General features: G+C 49.4%; 1 protein-coding gene across 50 annotated transcripts in view; it reads left to right on the forward strand.

Moving 5' to 3' along the window:
• The window catches only part of MADD (MAP kinase activating death domain), a 40,709-nt gene that overhangs the window by 13,756 nt on the left and 7,540 nt on the right, over positions 1-19,413 (forward strand). For 8 of the 50 annotated variants that reach the window (XM_037027862.1, XM_037027861.1, XM_037027864.1 and 5 more), the window contains 15 exons: positions 1,356-1,415; positions 1,768-1,870; positions 2,250-2,436; positions 2,534-2,684; positions 2,989-3,195; positions 4,851-4,904; positions 5,876-5,976; positions 6,517-6,600; positions 6,912-7,070; positions 10,107-10,215; positions 10,504-10,566; positions 10,788-10,908; positions 11,004-11,109; positions 12,421-12,531; positions 13,992-14,099. In XM_037027862.1, the coding sequence (XP_036883757.1) occupies positions 1,356-1,415; positions 1,768-1,870; positions 2,250-2,436; positions 2,534-2,684; positions 2,989-3,195; positions 4,851-4,904; positions 5,876-5,976; positions 6,517-6,600; positions 6,912-7,070; positions 10,107-10,215; positions 10,504-10,566; positions 10,788-10,908; positions 11,004-11,109; positions 12,421-12,531; positions 13,992-14,099 (1,724 nt within the window). The remainder of the gene's footprint in view (positions 1-1,355; positions 1,416-1,767; positions 1,871-2,249; positions 2,437-2,533; positions 2,685-2,988; positions 3,196-4,850; positions 4,905-5,875; positions 5,977-6,516; positions 6,601-6,911; positions 7,071-10,106; positions 10,216-10,503; positions 10,567-10,787; positions 10,909-11,003; positions 11,110-12,420; positions 12,532-13,991; positions 14,100-19,413) is intronic. The other 42 variants (XM_037027865.1, XM_037027867.1, XM_037027868.1 and 39 more) reach the window with 10 other exon arrangements.

Raw genomic sequence — 19,413 nt, forward strand, 5'->3', positions numbered from 1 at the left:
TAGCTGAAGAGAAGAGCCTGTGCTGTCATTTAGGATAATGGTGCTGTGGGGTTGCTGCTGCTTCCGGAGGAACTGTCAGAGGTGCTTAGCTAACGTAGGGATCACCCGGTGCTGGTGGTCTGCCAGGTTCCTACTGCGCGAACTCCCCCGCAGAGACATTGCCCACCAGGGGGTGGATGTGAGGAGCCTGGTGCTGTGTGTGTGTTTTGGTTTGGTTTTTGAGCCTGGCAGTGTTTGTAGAGTCAAAATGCCCCTTACTTCGGCTTCATGTCAGCTGAGGGCCTGTGAGTGAGCCAGGTGATATGGGCTGGCTTCTTAGGGCAGTTGAGACCCGATTTGTGTGCATCAGTGGTCTCTGACAGGTGGAGGGGCTCTTCAAGTTGGCTGACCTCCGTTTGTTTCCTCTGGATATTGTGCTGAGATATTTAATCGTAGTGGAAATCTCAGTGAGAAGCAGTTCTGCGTATTTTTAAAAAGATTTTATTTATTTTTAGAGAGAGAGGAAGGGAGGGAGAAAGAGAGGGAGAGAAATAGCACTGTGTGGTTGCCTCTCACATGGCCTCCACTGGGGACCTGGCCTGCAACCCAGGCATGTGCCCTGACTGGGAATTGAACCGGTGACACTTTGGTCCGCAGCCCGTGCTCAATCCACTGAGCTATACCAGCCAGGCAGTTCTGTGTATTTTTTGACTGACCTCTCTATCCAGTGATTAAAAATGTCAGAAATCTAAGGAACGGTCTTTAGGGGGTGGGACATCAGATACATGGGCAAAAGGACATCAGAGCTAGCGGCATGGGGACCGATGAGCCCTGTGGAGAGAACTCACCCGGGCTCGGCAGGTGAGGGCTGGAAGGGTGGTAGCGGCCCGGGCTTTCATCTGACACAGCTGAGAGAGCAGTTAGAACGCGCCCATTGCATGCTGGTGCTTCACGTCATTTGCCGCACTTGTCACTCCCACCCACCTGCCGTCCTCACCCCCCACCCCACTTCTCGTGACAGCATCCGCAAGACGGGCCTCTGCCCTCTCACACCCGCAGGCCCTCTGGACCCTGTGCTGGAGGTTCCGTGAAAACCAGTGGTCCCTCTCCCAGCATGTGCCTGTTCAGGACCCGAAGGCTCCTTGTCCATGCACCCTGCCCTTGGCTCTGAGAGGCCATGGTCTTAGGGACGGTCTTCCCCGGAGCCTTGGTTGTCTCCTGGTCACTGGGCTTCCAGCTCTGAGGGGCCTGAGAACCCAGGTTGCGTGCACCAAGCTTTGGGAGAACACTCCGTCTGTCTGGCTTACAGCTCCCTCGAGGGTTACAGGGGTTGTGGTATTGTGGTGCACCTACTAATTGTGTATTTTGTGTCCCAGTATTTGGGCTAAATACTCTAATGGAGATTGTTACTGAAGCCGGCCCCGGGAGTGGTGAAGGTGGGTCTTGCCCGTGAGCTGTGCATGGTCTTCTTTCCCAGCATCTTCTGTGCCTGCCTGCGGGCCGTCCTCCTCTGGAGCAAGCAGCATCCTGTGATGACCTGCTTGCCCCGCCCCGTGACGCCCATGCTTGCCCCTGGGGCGTGCCGCTGGTGCATGTGGAGTGACCCGAGTCTCCATCCCCACCTCCTCCACATTGCCACGGCTGGTTTCTGCCCCTGTGTGACGCCCGCTGCCATCCTCGCCCAGCCCCTCTGGGGGATGGTGTGGGACCTGGCTGCCCACGGCTTTGTGGACCGTAGCTCCCAGGCCACAGTAGTGATGGCTCTCATTCCTGCGTTCCTGCTTATAGGAAACAGGAGGGCCCTGGTGGACCAGAAGTCGTCTGTCATTAGACACAGCCCGACAGTGAAGAGAGAACCTCCGTCACCCCAGGGTCGATCCAGCAATTCTAGGTAATGGCAGAGCCATTTTAAAAGTTCTCAGGTAGAGGTAGCAATTCCTGAAGCAAATTTTGAGGGCGCTCAAGAGCGGGAGGGAAGCTCTCAGTTGGGCAGACGAACTCAGCCCGTGCCGGCACTTCCCATTCTGACTCCTTCCCCACGCAGCAGTCACAGCTCGTGGTGCTGAGGAGAGCAAAGCAGCAGCGGGAGCGGGGGGGGGGGGTGTACTTGGGCAAACCGGGCTGTCTGGGGCGCTGGGGGATGCAGCGCACTTGGACATTTGCACACTTGGCTTTGTGTTTTGCCCCTGGAGGCAGACGTCTAGTCTGGCAAAAGGGGCGTGCTCTGCGAAGGAGCTAGTGACCACAGAAGTGGTGTGTGGAACCCACAGTGAGAACCAGCAGTTCCTGAAGGAGGTGGTGCACAGCGTGCTGGACGGCCAGGGAGTTGGCTGGCTCAACATGAAGAAGGTGCGGCGGCTGCTGGAGAGTGAACAGCTGCGGGTCTTTGTCCTGAGCAAGCTGAACCGCGCAGTGCAGTCGGAGGACGACGCCCGGCAGGACATCATCCCGGATGTGGTCAGTGCTGGGGGCTGGGAGTCGGAATCGACAGGGAAGAGGGATGTGGACGCCAAAGGCAATTTTGCCAGCTCAAGTGCCCGGGTTATTGCTGCAGGAGATCAGTCGAAAGGTGTACAAGGGAATGTTAGACCTGCTCAAGTGCACGGTGCTCAGCCTGGAGCAGTCGTACGCCCATGCAGGTCTGGGCGGCATGGCCAGCATCTTCGGGCTTCTGGAGATCGCTCAGACCCACTACTACAGCAAAGGTAGGGAGCATACCAGCTGGGCAGCATGCCGTCCCTAGCTCCCCACTGTCTCCAAAGAGAATGAACTTGTCTGCTTGACAGATTTCCCGGTGCCAGTCGCTTCCCATTAGGCTTGGGGATTTTGTTTTCTAGTGCACGTGCAGTGGGTGTCCTTCTGTCGTGAGCAGTAAGGGGTCCGTTTCCCTGCGCGTGTACTTCCATTCCACACCCTCCTGCATTCTTGCTTCTCTCCCCGCACTCGCACTCCTTGATTCTTACTCATTATCTCTTTTGAACCTCTTCGTATACTCGATCTTCTCCTCAGAAGCAGACAAGCGGAAGAGGAGTCCAACAGAGAGTGTGAATACACCAGTAGGCAAGGACGCCGGCCCGGCTGGCCAGGGCGACCCGAAGGCGATGGCCCAGCTGAGAGTCCCCCAGCTGGGGCCGCGGGCACCAACAGCTACAGGAAAGGGCCCGAAGGAAGTGGACACCAGAAGTTTAAAGGAAGAGAATTTTGTAGCATCTATTGGTGTGTATCAGTGTGTTTGGGGTAGTGGAAGGGGTCTGGCTTCTTAAATATCCCTCCGTTCTCTCAATTCATCCAGAATCCTGCCTCTCTCTTTCCCATGCTTTGCTTTCTAGCGAGAGAGATCTTCATCCATTTCTGATGGTCCTTCTTTGTACTTCTCTGTCCCATATGCTTCATTCACAGCCCCTCCCCCACATCTTAACATGGGAGTTTTTCTTAGGGGGCCCAGTGAGGTTACTGCATGCACGAGTTTGAGCCATACCCCTGGCCCCTCCTTCTGTTCGCATCTGGGTTTCTTCACGGGGCAGCAAGGTGGTGTGGGCTCCCGGAAGCTCTAAGGAAGCTTATAGAGGACTCACCTCCAGGCTGTAGCCTCATGGTCGTCTGGGTCTCCACAGCCCCGTTCTCCTGGGCTCTGGGCCTTGAGGTACAGATTTCTGAGTCAGGCTTCCTTTAAAACTTTCCTTCCTGGACCTGATCAAGCACTTATTTACATTTGGGGTTTCCCATCCCCAGTAAGGTAGAAGGAGCTGGTGACCTCTCCGGGTTCACCTCCTCTCGTCTCGCTCCCTACACGGACTTTAGTCATCCAGGTTGTGTCTTTATTTTTCTGGTTCTAGGTCCCTGGGCTATATGCTTCTAACTGGTGCCCCTTTGCCACAACCGTTAGCCATTGCTTTGTGCTTTCCTAAGTGATAACGAGGAACCAGTGTCCTCTTTAGGGGTGTTACACTTCTCTAGGCAGCGACATACTGTCCTAGAGACAATTGACCCCGCCTTTCTCCCACCCGAAGTGACATTCTCGGAAAAGTAGTGCCCTGCCCTCAGCTAAGGATGCGGTTTTGGACAAACCACTTCCCTCTTGGTGTCTCTCTCTCCTCATCTGGGAAGTGAGGGGACCAGACTAAGTGGACTCTCAAGTTCTTCCAGGAAAAGGATTGCAACGATCGCTAGGCTCTCTTCTTCACTCCTTCTGGGATGCTGTTCTCAACATTTAACGTTCTCTGTGACCTCTAGGGATGGCCAGGTATCTGGCTGAGAAAGGGTCTCTTACTCAGACAGGCACTCGTTCAGAGGGTGGACTAGGTCATTTGGCAGCAACAAGGGGGCTACCCACTGCCCGCGTGGGCGGCCGCCACGCAGCCCAGTGGACCAGGTCGGTCTGCACTCGTGCTTGGAAAAGCCCTTTGGCTGCTTGAGGAGATCGTCCGCCTTATCTGGAATCTTTGAAAATTTCATTTGCCCGGCTCATCCGGCAGAGAGTGTGGTGCGGAGTTACATGCTCTCGAGGGACTGCTCCGGCCTCTTCAGGGCCACTTTCGTCTTGCCAAAATCAAGGAGCTCGGTTAAAGCCTCTTCAGGCGCCAGCGTTCTTCAGGGCTTTTCCTGCAGCACTGAGGTTGGAAACGTGGGGTCTTTATTTTGTTAGTTTGGAGGAAGGCATTAGATCTCTTGATCTTCAATCCCCCCCCCCCCCGGGTGANCTTTATCTTTATCCCCCCCCCCCCCCCTGAGTGAAGACCGCTCTTTGTCTCTTGATGTGTAATCTCACTCGGAGACAAAGCCAGCCTGGGTGGGCGGGTGTCCATTCGTCTGCCTGACCCGTCTCTGACTCTCTCTGTCTTTCTCTCCTGCTTGCATTGCATCTGGGGTAGAATTGTGGAACAAGCACCGGGAAATGAAAAACCAAAAAGCTATGGAAAAACAGAGTAAGGAACCAATGCCCCACCCTGTTCCCAAGTCTCCCATACCTGCCAACTCCCCAGGCCCAGTGGGGCAGGCTCCAGCCCCACCCCAAATTTGCTCTAGGGGGGTATTTGGAACGAAAGCAGGTAGGTGGCATGTGACTCCTAGGTATGTGGCGTGTAGGCTGCTTCTTCCCCTCCCCTCGTAGCAGTCAGGCTGTGATGGAGGCGTCTGCTGCGTAAAATCCCTTAGAACTTGGTTCTCTATTGCTTCCGAGGTGGTGGGGAGAACGTTTGCCTATTTCAGTGCCCCTCATTGGCTGATATCTCCCTCACCCGTGAGAAGGCCTGTGGGCGCAGTTGGCAGAGATGGTTGCTGTCCCTCTGTGTTGAGTCTGTAGCTTCCCCACTCTCTCTGGTGGCTTGCCTAGGCACGCTTTCTTGCTTTCTGTCATTCTGTCCTTCTGCCATATCACCGTGGGTGGGTGGGGGAAAGGGGAGCGGTTTCTATCTCAACTGCGGAAGTTGTTCCATGGGGGTGAGCAGTGTCCATGGAAACGGCTGGCATTTCTTTCTCTCACCGGGCCCCTCCCTCCCCAGCCCCTTCAGACACGTTTGTTAGGGACATACTCAGTGACCTGGGCCCCGGAGGGTTTCAGGCACCAGTGGAACTCTGACTCTGAGTGTGGTAGAATGCGGTTAGACATTTGTCCGTGGAGCTTTTGTGTTTGAGGGTGGCGGGCTCAGCTTTCCTCAGGTTCAGAAGATGGCTTCAGAACTCCTTGAGACCAGGTCTGATTTTTCCTACTTGGTTCTTAAGGTGCCTGGAGACTGCTTCTTCCAGGGGGAGAAGCAGGAGACTGCTTCTTCGTCCCCTTTCTGGGGACTGTGACATGCTGAACAGGCCTGGGTCTAGGCCGGGCTGTTCCCCACTCCCTTCCCCAGCCTGCCCCCGGCCGCAGTGTGCTGAGTAACAGAAGCCTTCCCCCACTCAGGGCCTGAAGCGGTCAGACCCGTCCTTGACCTTGGTGAGACAGAGGAGAAAAAGTCCCAGGTCAGCGCAGACAGTGGTGTGAGCCTGACGTCCACTTCCCAGGTTTGTGTCAGCCTTGTTGATAGTTGTGAGCATTAAAGTGTGTTGTCTCGGAATGCTTCTTGGAGTTTAAAAAACAAACAAACAAGAAACCTTGAAATGACATAAATATTCAATAATAGGGGAATGATGAAATAAGTATAATATGTATGTCCCTGTAATACAATATTAACCATATTTTTAAAAATATAGTGACAGGGGAAAATGTTGGCAAAGCTATATACAGTATGATTCCAACTTTATTTCTAAAAATATATAGAAAAGACTCGAACGGGAACACACTAAAGACTTGAGTGATTAATGTAAGCAGTCAGCTTATGGCTTATTTTTGTTTTCTTGTTCTTTCGTGTATTTTCTGCAGTGAGCATCTATTTCTTTAGTGTTTATTATTCTTATTATGTAAGTCATATGTATTTTATATTCAGGAAAAAGTGATCCTAGGAGGGTGGGGAGGAGAGAAGGAAGAAGGTGCAGTAGTTCTGGGGGGAGCACAGCACGCCGACCCCTCCCCTGGCGCGTCTGAGCACCCGTGTCTTGTTTCAGAGGACCGGCCCGGACCTTGTCGTTGGCGTGAGTCCGGCAGTTATGATCCGAAGCTCAAGTCAGGATTCTGAAGTTAGCACCGTGGTAGGGGAACACCACACTGCCATCTTGGGGGCGGTTCAGAGGGGCCTGCCTCCTCCCTCGGGGGCTGTGCTTAGTCTCAGGTCAGCTCGGTCCTCCTGGCGGAGATGTTTCCCTGTCTCAGGTCTTTGTACCCAGGATCAGACCCTGGATTTCACCTAGGGCTTCTCCTTGTCCTGTAAAAAGGTACTTCCAGAGGCTCTGGCGCACCTCGGAAATGTGACCCTTTCCGGTGGCAGCAGAGAGCTCTCACAGCGCAGCTGTCCAGGGACCCTCCCCTGGGGGATACCCCTCACCACCTTTTTCCCTTGCAGGTGAGTAATAGTTCCGGAGAGACCCTCGGCGCAGACAGTGACTTGAGCAGCAATGCAGGCGATGGACCAGGTGGCGAGGGAAGCACCCACTTGACAAGCTCTCGGGGCACTTTGTCTGATAGTGAAATTGAGACCAACTCTGCCACCAGCGCCATCTTTGTAAGCCCTGTTTACGAACAGAAGGAGAGTGTTTTTCAGTGGGTGGGGCTGGAAAAGAATGAAAAGTAAGGAAGCAATTAGAAGTAAAAGGAGTAAGGAATGGATCAGCTCACATATTCGCCTTTAAAGAAGATGTTTCTTAAGGCTTTTAAAATATATATATTGATTTATTTTTAGAGGGGAGGGAAGGAAGGGAGAAAGAGAAGAGAAACATCAGTGTGTGGTTGCCTCTCGCATGCCCCCTGCTGGGGGCAGGCCTACCACCCAGGCCTGTGCTTTGACTGGGGCTCCAACGGGTGACCCTTTGATTCGCAGGCCGGCATTCAACCCACTGAGCCATACCAGCCAGGGCTCTTAAGGACTTGTTTAAAGATTTTATTTATTTTTAGAGTGTGGGGAAGGGAAGGAGAAAGAGAGACAGCACAAAACATCAATGTGTGAGATACAGCAATCAGTTGCCTGTCGCATGCCCCTAACTGGGGACCGGGCCTCCAACCCAGGCCTGTGGCCTGATGGAATCAAACTGGAGACCTTTCAGTTCATAGGCCAGCACTCAATCCACTGAGCCACACCAGCCAGGGCTCTGAAGGATATTTTAAGAGTCATCGGACTCCATGGCCTCAGGCTTTCAGAACCCTCTCCTGAATCATTGATGAGTTAGGCTCTCCACCCAGTCAGCTAAGGGCCTCAACTGCAATGTAGCAATGACCCCCATGTTTAAAATGGGAGTGAGGATGCCTGGCAATGTCAGGTCAGTTACAGCTCTCAGTCAGTGCCAGACCACCCATTTCTGTGGACTTACCTAATTTTATTCTGGCCACTGCTCTGTTTATATAGCACCTAAGAATGACGTTTCTTTTAGTATATTCCTAACAGTTATTTGAAGTTTTTATTCGCTAGTAAAGATCTGTTAAGTGATTTACTAAATGCCAGTTTCTGTACTGAAGAAATAGAGATGAATAAGGCATGATTTTCACTCTCAAGAAATTTGCAGTTCAGTGTGAGGAAGGACCCCAAAAATCCTGTAATTTATTTATAAAAAAACTGTGTATTTATTCTTGCATGTTTACACTCCAGTCACCCTCAAAGTGCTCTCCGTTTGACGCAATATACCCATCGAGACATTTTTTCCACTTGCCCAAAGCTGTTTTTGCACTCATCGATTTTGATGCCTTTTAGTGCTTCAGCTGTTTTTTATTTCACCTCCTCCACATCAGCAAAATGTTTCCCTTTTAGAACTTTTTTCACCCAGGGAAACAGTCACTCAGGGCGAGACGGGGTGACTAGGGAGGGTGGGCACAGGGTCATGCCGTTTCTGGTCAAAAACTGCTGAACACTCGGCATGGTGTGAGTAGGTGAGCTGGTAAATCACCCATCATGAAATGGGCAAACGTGTTGAAAGAGACTTCAAAAAAACATCACTGAAACTGAACGCAGCCTCTCACAACAATGCCAATTGGTACATGGTAGAGATGGGTTCCTAGGACGCTCACCTAGTGGGGGAAGCTTGTACTACAAGGGGCCCACCCTCCAGAAGATAATTCTGGGTTTTGGGGGCATCCCTCGTACCTTTTTCTTTGACCAATCTCTCCTGACATGAAAGGGGAACAAAGCCTTAGGAAAAGAACTTGCCCTACATCACACAACAAGCCATTGATCGGCTGGAATTAAGTTAGTTCTTTTAGTCCTTGCCTTTAGGCGCACGGCTCTCCCGTGCACACGTGCCACCTGAGGTGGTCACAGTTGAGCGCTCTGATACACGTGCCTCGGGATGCACACTCTCTACAGGTGCTCACAGGTCCTTGTCTTTGGTCTGTGGAGAGAAGGGAAGTGAAATTTAAGTGGAATCGGTTATTCGGTATTGGTGAGCATCTCCACTCCCAGGGTTTCCTGTGTATGTGTTTTCTGACAGAGCAGGTGACATCCCAGAGGGAACATAAGGAATAGGATCCAGGGTCCGCAGAGCCTTCAGGTTCACGGCCTTAACTCTTCCCGAGTGGCAGCAGACTGTTGAAATAAGAGTGTGGAAGTCCTGGTGCACTTTCAACCTGCAGCTTAAGATAGATATTACGAAGTGGCAGTCTTGCACGAGGCCCTTCGGCTGTGTGCTGTCTTTCCTGGCCCCTCCCTGGGACAGATTCTTACTTGTCCTTTGCAGGTTGGCAAGGGCCCTTTGTACAATTGAGTTGCTGAGAGCAATTACCTAAATTTCTGGGCTCAAAAAAGGCTGGCTTAGCAGGAAATAAATTACATTAAGTCAGTATGATCTATTGAACTAAGAACTGGGCTGCAAACCAGGAGACTGGCGTTTAGATACACTAATTAAATATTACTGATAGCCTGTGATCAGTTGCTTCTCTGCTTATGCTGTTCTGTGCTTTGTGAAGAGGACATGAAGCCTGCCTCTGAGCAGTTGAAAATCTTTTTTGAATGAATAAAAAGCCTAATATTGCAGAAGTGGCAGATAAAAGTTAGTAATATTTCTAAGGGGGAGATACTCGAGACAGCAGGAAAGAGGAAATTAACACTTATTAAATACCAACTATGTGCCAGGCACTGCTAAGTGCTATAAATGTATTTTCTGATGTAAGTCCTGTACTGGTTCTATGAAGTGAGTATCACAGCCTTTCTTTTCTTGGGTGGAAAATGAGACCCAGAGAAGCTAAGTTTCATGCCGAAGGTCACACAGCTAGTAGGAGGCGGGGCAAACACGGTATTCCTACCACCGCGACATGCTGCTGCCGAGAATTGGCCTGTTGTTATTTTATTATTATTTGTGGAGCAGAGTCTTACAGAGACCAAAGAGTAACGATAAGTCACAATGAAAGCTTGATTGCATGTTTTAGGAGTCAGTAATGGAAAGAAGGGTTATCAGATTGACTTCTGGTCAGATCCTGGAGGCCAGCAGAGAAGAAAAAGCAGGGCAGTTGGGGTGTATGTGGTCAGTGGCGACAGGTGTGTGAGCCTCTTAATGAGCTGCTTGGTTTTCTTTGCCCCTGTACCTTGGGTGGGTGACCAATTACCTCTTCTCTTTAGGGTAAAGCCCACAGCTTGAAGCCAAGTGTAAAGGAGAAGCTGGTGGGCAGCCCGGTTCGCTGTGCCGAAGACGTGAGCCAGCGAGTCTATCTCTACGAGGGACTCCTAGGTGAGAAGCAGACCAGGGAGGTCCCTTGCCCTGGAAGAAAGCTGGACTCAGCTGGGGAAGAGGGTAGACTGAACCAGTAGCGGCTTGGCTTTTTGCTGCTCTCAGTGCTGATGTTAGGAAGCATTTTTATGTCTGGAGCAGATAACTTAAACCGGGTCTGGAAGAAACAGTGGGTGAAAACTTGCTAAAAAGAGACTGGATTTTGGTATTAATCCATAGCCGCTGTCTTTCTGTCTTCCTTTCTTTCCTTTCTTGCTACCATGGTCCTTCCCGCTCACAAATTGGCAGGAAGGGACAAAGGATCGATGTGGGACCAGTTAGAGGACGCTGCTATGGAGACCTTTTCTATAAGTAACCACCTTTCTCTGTGTGCTGAGTTCGCCCTCCTCCTCGGGAGGGGCCAGGCCTCCCTCGGAGGCCGCTGGGCTGTGCATCTGGGGTGGAGAGGCTTGGGTTTCCTTTGCCCTGGAATTTGTGATGGTTTCCTTTTATCCGGAGCGTACTCTATTTTGGTTGCCAGGTATAGTCTTTATAGGTCATACAAGCCCGTAAAAGACTCTTATTCTACACAGGCAAAGAGCGTTCTACTTTATGGGACCAAATGCAGTTCTGGGAAGATGCATTCCTAGATGCGGTGATGTTGGAGAGAGAAGGGATGGGTATGGACCAGGGTCCCCAGGAAATGATAGACAGGTATGAGGCTCAGGAAATCCTTGGGAAAAAATTCGTCCTTTTCCCAGTTAGTTCTTCCTACCTGAGGGCTGACCTGTTCCTGGTCCCCTGCTTAGGTACCTGTCGCTGGGAGAACATGACCGAAAGCGCCTCGAGGATGACGAAGATCGTTTGCTGGCCACGCTTTTGCACAACCTCATCTCCTACATGCTGCTGATGAAGGTAGTGTCAGTTTGGCTGATGCCCAGCTACTCCTGATGCTGGAAGGTTAAGGCTTATTCCTGTCCCCTAAATTCTGGGGCAGTTGAGAAGCTCCCTTTCTCACTGGGAGACTGAAGCCTCTTTGCGGCTTCCATCTATCTGAAGCCACCAGGCTGTTGTGCTAAGAAACGTAAGGGTGGTGGATGGTTCCTCACCGGTTGTTCATTTTGAATTTTCAGTGGGCTTCCTTTGCTGAGTGGTTTTAGGATTCCAGTAGAGCTTCTCACAGAATACAATGAATTTTTTAAAATGTCTTTAAGCAGCAGATTCTAAACAGTTTAGAATGGATGCTCAGAATTCACTTTTTAGCACTAGCCCTTTATCTTAGAATTTTCCGTAGATATAAAAAGAGCTACCTATTAGGAGCCCTGGCTAGTGTAGCTCAGTGGATTGAGCACAGGCCTGTGAACCAGAGGATCATGGTTGATTCCCAGTCAGGGCGCATGCCTGGGTTGCAGGCTGGTTCCCTGTAGGGGACGCACAAGAGGCAACCACACACTGATATTTCTCTCCTTCTCTCCTTCCCTTCCCTTCTAAAGATAAATAAATAAAATCCTTTTAAAAAAGAGCTATCTATTAAAAAATAATGGTAGGTTCTAGTTTGCCTTGTTTGTACTTGGTTTTTCTGGCTTTGGGAAAAGCACGTTACCAGGTGGAAGAGTTCTCCCCTGAAAGGGGCGTGCGGGAAGAAGAGAGTTGTTCTGACGGTACACCCTGGTGCGCCCCTGTGCTCCGCCCCCTCCTGCTCTCCCGGGCTCTCTGGCTGTGCGGGGGATTAGTTGGTCAAATACGGAGAATGCCCCACGGGCCGGCCCTCGGCCCTCTTGGCTCATTTCATTTTCGTGGTGAGGCACTACTCTGTTGAGTTCAGCCCTGCCCTACGGCGCTGGACTCCCGGGCTTCCGGTTCACTGTGGTTGGGAGAGGGTGTAGAGCTTCATGGTGTCTCAGCTGTGAGTGAGTAGCAGCGTTACTACTCCAGGTCATTGTCTGTGAATGACGCTCGAGGACCCCAGAGGCTTTTAGGGCCCCTGTATGTGCGAACGCTCTAAAAACCAGAACTGCTCCGAGGGCCGCTTCTCTACGGAAGTCACCTAGAGGCAGAACCAGGGTTTTTCTGGCAGATCACTGGGTGGAGTGTTTTCTCTCGTATTTAGTGACACGGCCTTTTAGAAACCCTGCTCTCTCAGAGAGCGGGAAACTTGCTCGCACACCCCGTACCTGCGTTGCGAGGAGAGCAGATCCCTCGTTCAGATCCCCCTTTGGCTTCCAGGTGAATAAGAATGACATCCGGAAGAAGGTGAGGCGCCTCATGGGGAAGTCGCACATTGGGCTTGTGTACAGCCAGCAGATCAACGAAGTGCTCGACCAGCTGGCGAACCTGGTAAGTGAGGCTCAGCCCTTCCCTGGGCTCAGCCCTTCCCTGGGCGCCCTTCTGCCCACTGTCAGCCTCGAGGGCCTGGTGGCCCCCCGCAGAGCCTCCCCCGCTGGTCGTGTCTGGGCCTGTGTGTGTTCCAAATCCTCCGTTCTGAAGAAGGGCAATCACTCTTCGTGCCACCTTGCCCTGCTGTGGTAGGATAGGATTCTGTGCCCTAACACGGTGTTGGCGCAGCCATTCAGCGTGGGGCCCGTGGACCTCCCTCCCTCCCCTCTCTCTAGGAATATATAAAATCTTTTAAAAAACAAAAAAACAAACAAACGACAGCTCGGTCTCACTTATGAATGTCCTTGATGAAGTGGTTAAAATCATTACTTTTAGTGAATCTGGCCCTTGACTGTGCATCTCTGTGATCATCCGTGTGACAAAGTGAGAGGTGCACACGAGCGTTTCCACCGCTGACCAACATATGGCTGTTGCTCGGGAGAACAGCTGCCAAGGTTCGAGCTGCAAGGCGGCCTGGCAGTGCTGTCCACGCGGCACCGTGTTACCGGGAAGCGCGGCCGACGAACGGGGTTGTTCAGGAGCTTCCTGGTGTTTACAGACTCTCTGATGTGATTGACGATGCTGTTAGTAACTGATTTTTCGATCTGCGATGTGTCGACATTTAGAAGCACCGTGTGATTTGACAAAGCGGTATTTTCCAAATGACTAACGTGTGATGTCACACATTCAAGTGTGGGTAAAAGAGCCACTCAAACTGGAAGGCAGAAAAATGGGTTTTATGTAACAAGGTACAAAATGTTCGCTGATGTGTTTGCAGATCCCATTGCAGCTAACTTTTGGAAACTGCTGCTTCTCGACTTTTGGTATAGTGTCAACAAAGAATTTGCGTATTTATCTGCAAAGGCTATTAAAATGCTCCTCCCCTTTCTAAACACACACTGGTGGGGCCAGCAGTCAGAGCAATGTGTCTCAACAGATGGAGTGCGGCAGCAGTTACGAGAACCCAGCTACTTTTTATTAAGCCAGACTTTAAAGAGATTTGCAAAAATGTAACACAGCGCCATTCTTTTTTATTTCTTTCGTTTGGAGAAATAGTTATTTTACCAGAATCCTGTTTTATATTACTATGCAATGGGTTTATTCATGGGTAGTTAATAACTTCTAAGTGAATTAGTAAACGTTTAAAATTTTTCATTTTACTCTCTTCTGGGGTGAATATCTGAAAGTGTAACACACACAAACATACGCTTTCAGGGGCTGTCCGTGGCTTGTAGGGAGCCTGGGAGTGCTGAGACCAAACCATCTGAGAGCCCTTCCCTGGTGGGTGGCCGCCAGCCAGCTGACAGCAGGCGCTGAGGACACTGTTAGGAGTTTAGATGCCTGGGGGCGGGGGGGGGCCTGGCCCGGAGCACTCTGTGCAAGGGTGCGTTTGTGTCCCTGAGAGACCTCTCTCTCCTCAGAACGGCCGTGACCTCTCTATCCGGTCCAGTGGCAGCCGGCACATGAAGAAGCAGACGTTTGTGGTGCATGCGGGGACAGACACGAATGGAGATCTCTTTTTCATGGAGGTGGGTGCTGGCTCACACAGGGGCCCCGAGGAACATTCGAGAGTCACAAGGAACTCCTAGAGCTGATGCCAGGAGACTTTCCCTCTTACCTCACTCATCTTCACAGTCTGTCATTAAGTTGTTGGTCTCTTTTGCAAATAACATAATAGATTATTCCCCATCGTTCCTTTTAAATGTACTTACGTTTATATGACAGGTGATATAGTCACACTGTCCTTCAGGCAGAAGGACATAAAGTGACATATACATTGGGGCATCTTGCTGTCATTCTTGTCCCCATCTACCTCACCCCTTCCTCTTGTAGATAACCACTTTTATTGGTTTCTTTTGTATCTTCCAGGGTTTTTTTTTAATGCTGACACAATAAAATGTGAACATAAATTCTTTCTTCTGTCCTTTCTGAGCACATCATGTCCACTGACCTATACCTCGCTTTTTTCATTAAACATCAGAGATCTTCAGAATCAGCACAGAAAGTTTCTTGTTCTTTTTACAGCTGCACAGTGTCCCACTGGGCAGCCGTACCCTAGTTTATCTAACTGGTCAGGGTGTACGGGCCCTTGGTTTCCTTCCAGATTTTTGCTGTTGCTCATAGTCTGCTGTGAATGATGCTGCGCCTGCCTCATTTCGGACCTGTGCAGTGTGTCTAAGAATTTCCAGGGGTGGGATTGCTGGGTCAAAGGGAGAATGCTTTTATAATTTGGTTGATATGACTCTGAATGATTTCCTAACATGTAATAGCCCCCTCCCACTTTGCTTGTATTTTTTTTAAGAAATTTGCCCTATAGAGGAGTATCTCAGTGAAGATTTTTAAAAATATTTTATTTATTTATCTTTAGAGGGGAAGGGAAGAGAGAGGGGGGAGGCAATCAATGTACGGTTGCCTCTCATGTGTCCCCCTTCCCCCGGGAACTGGCCTGCAACCCAGGCATGTGCCCTGACTGGGAATCGAACCTCAATTCTTTGGTTCGTAGGCCCTCACTCAATCCACTGAGCTATACCAGCCAGGGCCAGTGTAGATTTTTTGCTGACTGGTATTAACATGTTTCTCTGTCACTGATTTCTTATAAACAGGTAGTTCAGCTGAGAGGTTTGAACAGTTTAGATTGAGTGTTTTGGCAGGGGCACTTCCTGGACGGTATTGCACATGCCCCGTTGCCCCGCATGGCTGTCTCTCCCCTCGTGGTCGGGGGGGCAGATGTGGGCAGCCTGGTCTTGCCACTGGAAAGTTCCTCAGTAGTCTTCTGATCCTACTTGGGTTATTTTTGCCATGTAGAATTTTTGAATTTTTATGTAGTTCATCCATCACCTCTTTTATGGCTTCTGGATTTTGCATTATAGTTAGAAAAGCTCTTTCTTACTCCAGGCTTATAAAGGAAATGGCCGTGTTTTCTTCATGTCTGTGTCTTTAATTCTAGAATGGAGCTCTTCTATTAGGGACCAAGTACACCTCTTGTATAAAGTAGTGAAATTAAGTAATCTTTGTAAGTATTCTATTTCCTTTTGGCTTATTAGAATTTGACTTTCATATTCACGGCTTTTTAAACAGGTGGTTTATCAAACACGGGGCGGTGGGTCTGCTCCAAAGCAGAAACGCTGACAATGTAACTGAGAAGGGAGTCATTTTCGTGTCACCGTGACGCATTACAATTTGGCTCCGCGTCTCTCAGAGCCAAGCACTGACCCAGGACATCTGCGCCACAGTAGGGGTGGCAGGTGATTCTTGCCCTTTCCTTTTCCTTTTCCTTTTAAAAAATAAAGAAGATTCTGTGAGGTACAGGACTCACTGTCACCGCTGTGCAGAGGAACTTCGTACAGAGCCCCTGGAGTGGGGACGGCTCCATCACCTCGCAGGTGTCGCTCCGTGAAATGCCGCCTCACCACAGCGGTGCCCCTCGCTCACTCTGCTCAGCTGGCTCCTGCGAGGTTCTCTGGTTTTTCAGCCTTTCTCAGCACACGATCAGTTGGATAGCAGTTTGCAAAGGCTTTAAAAAGCCATCTTTGTTGCCTTTGTTAAAAAGTGAAATTTAATGAGGTAGCACTGGTTAATGGTATCATATCAATTCAGGTGTGCCGCGTTATGGTTTGATACCTGTAAACTCTGCAGTGTGCTCACCACCCAAGTGTAGGTTCCTTTCGTCACCATATATTTGACCCCCTTCACCCTCTTCTGCCTCCCCCCACTGCATTTTTATTACAAAAGTGAGACAGTCTATGCTTTAAAAGTTTCAAGCCGCAGAGAAGTAAATGGAGTAAAAAGGAAAAGTTCCCCTTCGCTTCCTCCCAGTCGTGCGACTCCCTGCGTGTGTGTCTCAGAGTCAGCACGTGTTAGTTCGGTGTGAATCCTTCCGGAGCTAAAAAAACGCTTATTTGTATCAATAGAGCTGACTTATGTGGAAGTTTGCTGTAGTGTTTACAAAAGTGCTATCAAACTACAAATACTATTGTATAATTTGTTTTTTTAACTACTGTATCTTTCCATTAGGTGTTAAATGGATGCACCATAATTTAACTAGTCCCCTCCACCATTTCTTTAAACAATGCTTCATCGAATGTCCTTGAACATACATCTCTGAGTACTCATGTGAGAATTTCTATAGAATAGATCCTTAGTGTGAAATTTCTGAATCGAGCTTATGTACTTTTAAAATTTTGATAGGTTCTGCCAAGTAGCCAACCCACAGACGACCAGCTTACACCCACACCAGCAGCCCAGGCGGGCACCACACGTTATTACCGTCATGCCCCTGGGCTGGAAGCCATGTGTTCTCCTAAATACCTGCCCCTCTCCTTCACGTGATGTTCTTCAGAGATTATGGGGCTAACCCAGGCTTCGAGTTCTCATTCGGCTACTTGGTGCCTTTGTTTATTCACCCCACATTTATGGAGCTCGTGGTGGGAGGTCTGCTGGACTCGGGGTACAGCAGTGAGTAGGGGACACATGGTTTCTGTTGCCCTTACAGGGTGGGCAAACCACTGGGGAAGCCAGATAATTAAACAGACGCTGTTTAATTATGATGAGCACTATGAGAGCAGTTCAAGGCAGGTGTTACGGGAATACAGAGCAAAGGGTCTCGGAGTTGTGGAGGACCCCTCAGAAGTGACCTCTGGGATGAATGGCTGGAGTGGGGGGTGTGGAGGAGTATTCCAGGGATATTTGGGGTAGATTGGAATGGGGCTCGATGGTGTAGATGGAGCAAGAGGAAGGAGCCTTGCGTGACGCCTCGTTCTGGCTTGAGCACCTGGCTGGGTGGTGACACTGTTTACTCAGGAGGGGACACAGAAGGAGGATCTGCCCAAGAGGAGATGTTGGGTTGAGATTTGGACATGATGAGTTTGAGGTCTGCCTGTGAGACATCCGGATGGAGGGAGGTCAGGGACTTAGGAGGACAGGTCTTCTGAAAAAAGTTTAATGATACTGGTCATAATGATAATGGTGATATTTATTTTTTTAATTATATTTTAATGATTATGCTATTCCAGTTGTCCTGATTTTCCCCCCTTGTCCCCCTCCACCCAGCAGCCCCCACTCCCTCAGGCAATCCCCCCCACCATTGTTCATGTCTTCGGGTCATGCGTATAAGTTCTGTGGCTACTCCTTTTCCTGTACTGTACTTTACATCCCCATGGCTGTTCTGTGACTTTGTACTTCTTAATCCTGTCACCTCTTCACCCATTCCCTCACACCCTCCTCCCATCTGGGAACCATCAAAACGTTCTCTGTATCCAATGCTCTGCCTGTGTTCTTGTTTGCTAAGTTTGTTTTTCTAGATTCAGTTGTTCCTAGATATGTGTCCTTGCCATTTTGTTGTTCATAGTTTTGATCTTCTTCTTCTTAAATAATTTCCTTTAACAGTTCATATAATAATGATTTGGTGTGATGAACTTCTTTAGTTTTTTTCTTGCCTGGGAAGCTCTTTATCTGCCCTTTGATTCTAAATGATAGCTTTGCTGGTTAGAGCAATCTTGGCTGTAGGTCCCTGCTTTTCATGACTTTGAATATTTCTTTCCAATTCCTTCTAGCCTGCTAAGTTTCTTTTGAGGAATCAGCAGATAGTCTTATGGGAACTGCCCTGTAGGTAACTAACTTCTTTACTCTTGCTGATTTTAAGATTCACTCTTAATCTTTAACCTTTGCCACTTTAGTTATGATGTGTCTTGGGGTGGGCCTCTCTGCGTCCATCTAGTTTGGGACTCTGTGCTTCCTGGACTTGTATGTCTATTTCCTTCACCAAATTAGGAAAATTTTGTGTTATTATTATTTTTTTAGAAACCGTACCCCTTCCTTTTTATTATTTTTTCAAATAAATTTCCAATTTCTTGCTCTTTTTCTTCCCCTTCTGGCACCCCTATGAGGCAAATGTTGGACTTCTTGAAGTTATCCCAGAGGTTGCTTATATTATCTCATTTTTTGGATTATTTTTTCTTGCTGTTGTTCTATGTGGTTAATTTTTGCTTCCTTATTTACACATTGTTGATGTGATTCTTGGCTTCATCCATTCTACTATTATTTCCCTGTAAATTGTTCTTTTATTTTAATTAATGTATTCTTCATTCCTGACCGACTCTTTTTTATGCTGTTGAGATACTCACTAAGTTCCTTGAGCATCCTTATAACCAGTGTTTTAACTCTGCATCTAATAGATTGCTTATCTCCATTTCATTTAGCTCTTTTTCTGGAGTTTTGATCTGTTCTTTCATTTGGGCCATGTTTCTTTGTCTCCTCATTTTGGTAGTTTCCCTGTGTTTGTTTCTGTATATTAGGTAGAGCTGCTTTGACTGTGTGTTGGTAGTGTGGGCTAATGCCCTGTAGGGTCCTGTAGGGTCCTGTAGGGTCCTGTAGGGTCCTGTGGCACAGCCTCCCCTATCACCCAAGCTGGGTACTTGAGGCGCGCACTCAAGGTGGGCTGAATACACCCTTCTTTTGTAGTTGAGCCTTGGTTGCTGCTGGTAGATCAGTGAGAGGGATTTACCCAGGCCAGTCAGCTGCAAGGATTGGCTATAATCTCTTACCACCAACCTTCACCTTCTGCGGAGGGTCAGCTTTGCAGGGGTAGGGTGGTGGTGCTCCAGTGTGGTCTGTAGCTGTCCACTGGGTGTGCCGGCCCTGGGGTTTCCCAAGTGATTCAGGCCAAGGTCAGCCTCCACCTGTGTTTTGCCTGGGGCCACCCTCCCTGAGTTACAAAGCAATCTGAGAGTGCTGCTAGTGCCTGGCCTGGGGCTCACTGAGGCCAGCCGTGGCTTATTTGATAGGATTTAAGAAGTTGTGCAGCATGAGCCAAGACAAGCCATTCATATGGAAAAGCAGCTTGGG

This window comes from Sturnira hondurensis, unplaced genomic scaffold (genome assembly GCF_014824575.4).
Source record: "Sturnira hondurensis isolate 20B ecotype Veracruz unplaced genomic scaffold, ASM1482457v3 Scaffold0019433, whole genome shotgun sequence".
NCBI classification, from domain to species: domain Eukaryota; kingdom Metazoa; phylum Chordata; class Mammalia; order Chiroptera; family Phyllostomidae; genus Sturnira; species Sturnira hondurensis.